Genomic DNA, 5,821 nt, shown 5'->3' on the forward strand with positions numbered 1-5,821 from the left:
TCTCACCTCCACCCCAGAGAGGTGTGAGGTGGGTTGGGAATGGTGGGTTGGAAGTGGGGTGACTTGGGAGAGATGATCATAGGGTGGCTGTAGAATGGAGGTCAGAAACCCTAAGGTGTCCCCATCCAACCCCAGCATGTCCCCATGCCATGTTGGGGTATCTGTGCTACCCCAGGGTGTCCCCATTGTCTACATAGGTAGAACACATCAGCACCCACACCATTTTGCATTGCCTTCATACCTGGAGCAGTCCAGTGATGGTAGGGGAGCCTTGCTTAGCAGGATGGATGTCACCAGCTCCTGATGCTCTTGGGAGAACAAAGCCTAGGGACAAGGCAGCTGGGCAAAGTGGCTATCAGGAGTCTGCATGGGGTAAGCTTGAGCCAGGGGTAGGTGTAGGGTGGGTTCTGCTCCCTGGAACTATCTGGGTTCCCCTTTTAGGGCCAGGTCATAGAACTGTAGGTCTTCTTCTAGGAATAGGTGTTGTCTCTGTGATGGTCCATTGGGAGAGGTCCTGGTCCTGGAGCATATGCCCAGAAAGGACTTCTGGGTGGAGGGGTGCACTTCTGTGCTCTGCCAAACCCCCTTTTCATAGAATCATAGAATCATAGAATCACTAAGGTTGGAAAAGACCTAAAAGATCACCCAGTCCAACCGTTCACCTATTCCCAATAGCTCCTACTAAACCATGTCCCTCAACACAACATCCAGCCTTTCCTTGAACACCCCCAGGGTCGGTGATTCCACCACCTCCCTGGGCAGTCCATTCCAGTGCCTGACCACCCTTTCTGAAAAGCAACCAGGTGATGCTGGAACCAGGTGTAGGAGCTGGGCAATGCTGGGAACCCAAACCAGTTCTTGGATAGTGTTGGACAACATGGGACATCCCTTCTCCAGGGAGATATTGGGGTTGGTGTCACCCAATGAGCACCACCAGTGACCTGACAGTTTGGGAACAGCCACTCTAATAGTTGGGGGCATCTTGGGGTCAGAATGGATATCTCCTCCATAGGAGGAGGACTCGAATGGCTGGTGACAACTTCACACTGCAGTGATGATGGGTGTCTACTCCATAGGTCCTTGCTGTCCCCAAGGCAGGGGCCCACCAGGACCAGGCAGTGGTTTTGGTCCCTCTAAGAGATGCTTTGCTGGAGGCTATGGGACAGTCCCCACGCAGCTGCGTTTCCCCATGCACCGAAAGCAACACCAAACAGTCATGTGTGATTCCTGTGCTGCAGCAACAGCCTCAATCAGCTTCTTTATTACAACCTAATTATGCATAATTAGTAGTGTAGTCCATTATAAGAGCTGCCAGCCCATGCCCCAGGGATGATTGTGATCAATTCAACCATAGTGTCTGTTGCTCCTGCCCCATTTGGGATCTCTCTGGGGACAGCAGCACCTTTGGGACCCCCAATCTGCCTCCCAAAGCCCTCGGTGGGGTCTGCACCCTACAGCAGGTAGGAAAGGAGTGTTACCTGAGCAGGGTCTCTTCTACATAAGATGCTACTTGATGATTTTTCATTATATTTTCCCCCTCTCCTTGCACACCCTCAAGCGTACCCAGGATCCTGGCACCCATTTGCTTTGGAAATATCGCTGTCAGCCCCCACACCTCATCCTCTGCCCCAGCAAAGGACAACCCTGAGTTAAAGAGGACGCGTGGGCACCGCTCCATCACTTCCTAGCACTGGCGTAGTTGGTGCTGAACCAGGTGCAAGTCTCCTTCACAGCTGGGAACAGAGAGATGCCATCAGAAAGGTTTGAGATGGGGAGAACAGGGGGACAGCGATGCACTGGTGTGCCCCCTTCTCACCTTGTCTGAAGGGTGTGAACTGGAAGTTGGGGAGGTAATGCCTGAGCTTGGCATTGCTGGCTGTCTTCTTGAACTGCCCATCGGCCTTGGTTGTGTCGAACTGGGGTGGGAGGGATTAAGGGAAATGGGAAAGCAGGGAGGCTGAGGTGGTGAGGCTGTATTCTGCCCCACAGCCAGGCAATAGGATGAGAGGTAACAACCTCTGGATTCGGGTTGGATATTAGGAAAGCTCGGTCAAACATGGGTTGACGTTTGGACTCGATGATCTCAGAGGTCTTTTTCAACCTTAATGATTCTATGAGTGAGCATGGTGGAGATGGGTTAATGATTGGACTTGATGATCTTGGAGGTCTTTTCCAATCTCTTCTACACTAAAGGATACGACAAGCTCTCCCCTGAAGTCCATGGCCTCCACGATTGCCTCTGCAGCCTCTCTGATGGAGACTTCATCTTCTTCTCCCACTGTGGAGATGGTGATGAGCTGAGGCCATTGTTTCCCCCTTTCCCTCTTCCTCTTGGAATTTTGTCCTTACCTGACAAAATGATGGGCTCCACCTCCTCGTATTCCCGTAGAACCCAAACGAAGAGCCGGGCCAGATCCTACAGAGGAGCAGATGGCTCTTGGAGGACCCCAGGCCCTGAGGATCAGTGCTGCCCAGGACAACCCAGGAGGGCTCAGCCTGCGCTGAGGTCCCCCAGCCCCTCATGTCACCCCCCCAAGTGCTCCCCAAGGCCACACATACCAAAGAGTAGATAAACTGTCTTCGGGGCTTGCCTGTGCCCCATACAGTCAGAGCAGAGCCATTCTCTATGGGGGAAATGGAGAGAGCATTCATGAGCAACCCCACCAGAAAGAAAAAAAAAAACTAAACCATAATATGCCCTATCTATCACACTCACGTTTGGCCAGGTACACCTTATGGATGAGCCCTGGTAGCACGTGGCCATCCTCAATGTTGAAGTTGTCGTGTGGCCCAAAGACGTTGGTGGGGATGACGGCGGTGAAACGGCAGCCGTGCTGCTCAAAGTAACCCCTGGGCGACAGCACGGGCTGGGTGAGTCCCTTTCCACTCAAACTGTGATTCTCTGAGTTGTGGGGTCACCCCCTGTCCAGCACAAAACAACCCACAGACAGTCCCTAACTTGGTATGGCATCTCTTGGTTGCCAAGGCTGGGTATCTCCCCATCCCCATTTAGGTGCTGTCAGCCCTGGAGTTTCCCTTTGCCCCAGTAGTTCCAAGATGCTCACAGCCCTCTTAAACCAGGATGGTTCTCCCATGGCCCTCACACCTGTTCTGGACATCGATCATCCTCTTGGCATAGGAGTAGCCAAAATTGGAGCTGTGTGGTGGCCCGTTGTGGATCTGGGAACGAGAGACACAATGTGAATCCAGCACAGACCACGCAGCGTCAGTCGATGCAAGATTTTGGACATGAGGAGGTGGTGTGGTTTGAACATCTCGGGGAGGTTCAAGGTTATGCTTTGCCCACGGATAGTTTGGATAAAGGATAGAATCAGATTGGCCACACTGGGACCCAGCTGTGTCCCTGCAAATGGGAACAGAGATGCTCACCATGGTCTCATCAATGGGATATGTTGTCTTGTCTGGGAAGATGCACGTGGAGAGGCAGGAGACCACCTTCTGCACCCCGCACTCATATGCAGAATGCAGGACGTTGTCATTGATGTGGATGTTCCTCCTCTGGGGACACAGAGACATCTGTCAGTGTCACCCACAAAAGGGTGGTGGAGCCACCAAACCCTGCACCCCATGGTGATGACTCATTAATGACTGCAGAAACCAGAGTAAGAGGGCAAGGTTCTGCAGGACCCACTTGCCCAGGCGCTCACCCAAAAATCCAGGTTGCAACGGATGTTTTTGAAGAGGCCCCCAACCATAGCAGCCAGGTGGATGACATGGGTGGGTTTATGTTTCTCAAAGAGAGCTTTGGTCTCCACAGCACTCCTAGAGGGAGGAAGTCACCGGGTTTACTGCATCAGTGTCCACACTTTTGGTTTGCTTGGATTGCACTGAGTGAAGAGGAATCGCCTTGGGGGCCACATATAAAACATGCCATTCTGTGTCTCTGTGGTCTTTAAGGCTCCTTCTAACCCAATCAGTCTATGGTTCTGTGATCCTTAAGGACCCTCCCAACCCTGCCATCCTATGATACTATGATTTTTAAGAGCCCTTCCAACCCAAGCTATAGAATCATTCAAGTTGGAAAAGACCTCCAAGGTTATCAAGTCCAACCATCCTCCCACCCCACCACACCCTCCAAAGTATGTCCCCAAGTGCCACATCTACCCTTTTCTTGAAGACCTCCAGAGACCCAGAACCATCCCATGATTCTAAGATATTTAATATCCCATCTAACACAACTATTCTATGGCTTAATGATCTTTAACAATCCTTCCAACCCAAGCCATTCTAGGATTCTATGGTCTTTAGAGTCCCCAACCTATTCTATTAGTGCGTCGTGGGGGCAAAAGGAATGGATTGCTGGGGTTGGACTCACGTCAAGTCGGCATCTCTGGAGGACACGAAGACCCACTCCTCATCCGTCTGCCCCTCACCATTGGCCACCACCTCCTGGATGGCTCTGCCCACCAAACCGGTGCCCCCCGTCACCAGGATGCGTTTAGGCTTTGCTCCCACAGCCTCCGTCATGGCCAAAGCCCTGTGCTGATGGGAGAGGGGGGAATAAGGCAATACCACCTTGGGGGGCACCCATAGGGACCCCCAACCTCGGGAGGAGAATCAAACTAATTTGGGATTATGTTTTCAGGATTGAAGCTGTGTCTGCAAAAGCAAAGAAAAGGAAAAAGGAAAGAGATGTGTCTGCCAGCGATGCTCCAGGGGCAGTAAAACTCTCCTCATCTGCAGCTGCTAATTAATGAAACCTGTCTCGTGCTGCCACGTGGCTACGGCAAGGCACAGCCTCCCGGAAATGGCTGCGGAGCACACGTCCATCCCCCTGCACCCCAAAACAGGGGCTTGTACCCTCCCCGTACAGCCCTCTGAACCCCAAGCCCATGTCAGCACCTCCACATCCCCTTATGAATGCCAGTCCCAGAGCTGCAACCCCTCCACGCACCCCAAATCCTGTGTCAGCACCCTCACACCTCCCTGTGCTCCCCAATCCCACAGCTGCACACCCCAAATCTCACGTCAGTCCCCCCCCTCCACAGCTCCAATCCCATGGCTGTCCTCCTGTACCCAAATCCTAGAGTTGAACACCCCAAATCCTATGTCAACACCCCACATCTCCCTGCAACCCCAATCCCAGAGCTGCACACCTCCAATCCCATGTTGGTACCCCCACATCCTTCTCTATCCCCAATCCTATTGCTGCCCTTTCCCCCCTTTACCCCCCAGTCTCCAAATGCTTGCAGAGTCCCCAGCAGCTCCCCTATTCCTTGTCAGAGGTTCCCACCTTGGGGCAGCCCTGGAAGATCGCTCCACAATGGGGTTTTTCCCCTCCCTCCTCTCCCAACCTCATCTTGGGGTGCCCTCATCCCTTTGTCACCTCCGCGGGTGACATCAAAGGATGCAACCTACCTCCATGTAGGATGGGGGGGGGGATGCTCTTTGCTTCCAATCAAATCACGCTTTGAAAGGGGTTACCCCATTTGTGCCCCCCCCTCCCCACGAGGGCTCCCACCTCACCCCTGTATCTCCACCCCATGTCGGGTTCCCCCCCGAATATGCGGTCTCCCTCTGTCCGCACCTTTCGGTTCGGGTTCGGGCTCGGGCTCCGCTGCAGCCGCGCTTCCTGCGGGTTGCCCCCCCCGCCCCCCCGTCTTCCCCCTCCTCCTTCCCCTCATCGTCACCGCCGCCGCTCTGATCCTCGGGAAATGCAGTCCTGCACCGAACGTCCACGTGTGCTTTTGCAGCCGGCTGCAAACACACGTGCATACATGCGCACACATGCTCAAGTGCATGGCAGCTGGTTGCAAACACCCCCGTGCACGCACGGCCACACGTGCACCCCGAGTTCCCA

At 53.7% G+C, this 5,821-nt stretch overlaps 1 protein-coding gene across 4 annotated transcripts; it reads right to left on the minus strand.

Moving 5' to 3' along the window:
* Positions 1–1,219: 1,219 nt before the first annotated feature.
* On the minus strand, positions 1,220–5,610 carry GFUS (GDP-L-fucose synthase). Of its 4 annotated transcripts, XM_042869476.1 has the most exons (11): positions 5,549–5,610; positions 4,337–4,620; positions 3,669–3,783; positions 3,391–3,519; positions 3,107–3,180; positions 2,717–2,850; positions 2,560–2,624; positions 2,350–2,416; positions 2,199–2,278; positions 1,817–1,916; positions 1,220–1,733 (listed from the first exon to the last, which is right to left on the minus strand). In XM_042869476.1, the coding sequence occupies exons 2-11, from the start codon at positions 4,486–4,488 to the stop codon at positions 1,678–1,680; spliced, it is 972 nt and encodes a 323-aa protein (XP_042725410.1). In that variant the 5' UTR covers positions 4,489–4,620; positions 5,549–5,610; the 3' UTR covers positions 1,220–1,677. The 4 variants fall into 4 exon arrangements, with proteins under 4 accessions (XP_042725410.1, XP_042725407.1, XP_042725409.1 ...); XM_042869473.1 differs by having other exon boundaries at positions 1,728–1,916; XM_042869475.1 differs by having other exon boundaries at positions 1,728–1,916; positions 4,337–4,498; positions 5,549–5,601.
* Positions 5,611–5,821: the final 211 nt, after the last annotated feature.

Source organism: Lagopus leucura, unplaced genomic scaffold, assembly GCF_019238085.1.
Source record: "Lagopus leucura isolate 7727_CA_CO unplaced genomic scaffold, USGS_WTPT01 Super-Scaffold_100002, whole genome shotgun sequence".
NCBI lineage: Eukaryota > Metazoa > Chordata > Aves > Galliformes > Phasianidae > Lagopus > Lagopus leucura.

What these genes read in the sequence shown, in the direction of transcription:
- GFUS (XM_042869473.1), bottom strand. Translation starts at nt 4,488, where the DNA reads ATGACGGAGGCTGTGGGAGCAAAGCCTAAACGCATCCTGGTGACGGGG. An exon ending in GGAGCCCATCATTTTGTCAG is followed by an intron (nt 2,279 to 2,349) that starts GTAAGGACAAAA and finishes CCATCTCCACAG; the next exon opens with TGGGAGAAGAAGATGAAGTC. An exon ending in ACTTCAGGGGAGAGCTTGTC is followed by an intron (nt 1,917 to 2,198) that starts GTATCCTTTAGT and finishes CTCCCACCCCAG; the next exon opens with TTCGACACAACCAAGGCCGA.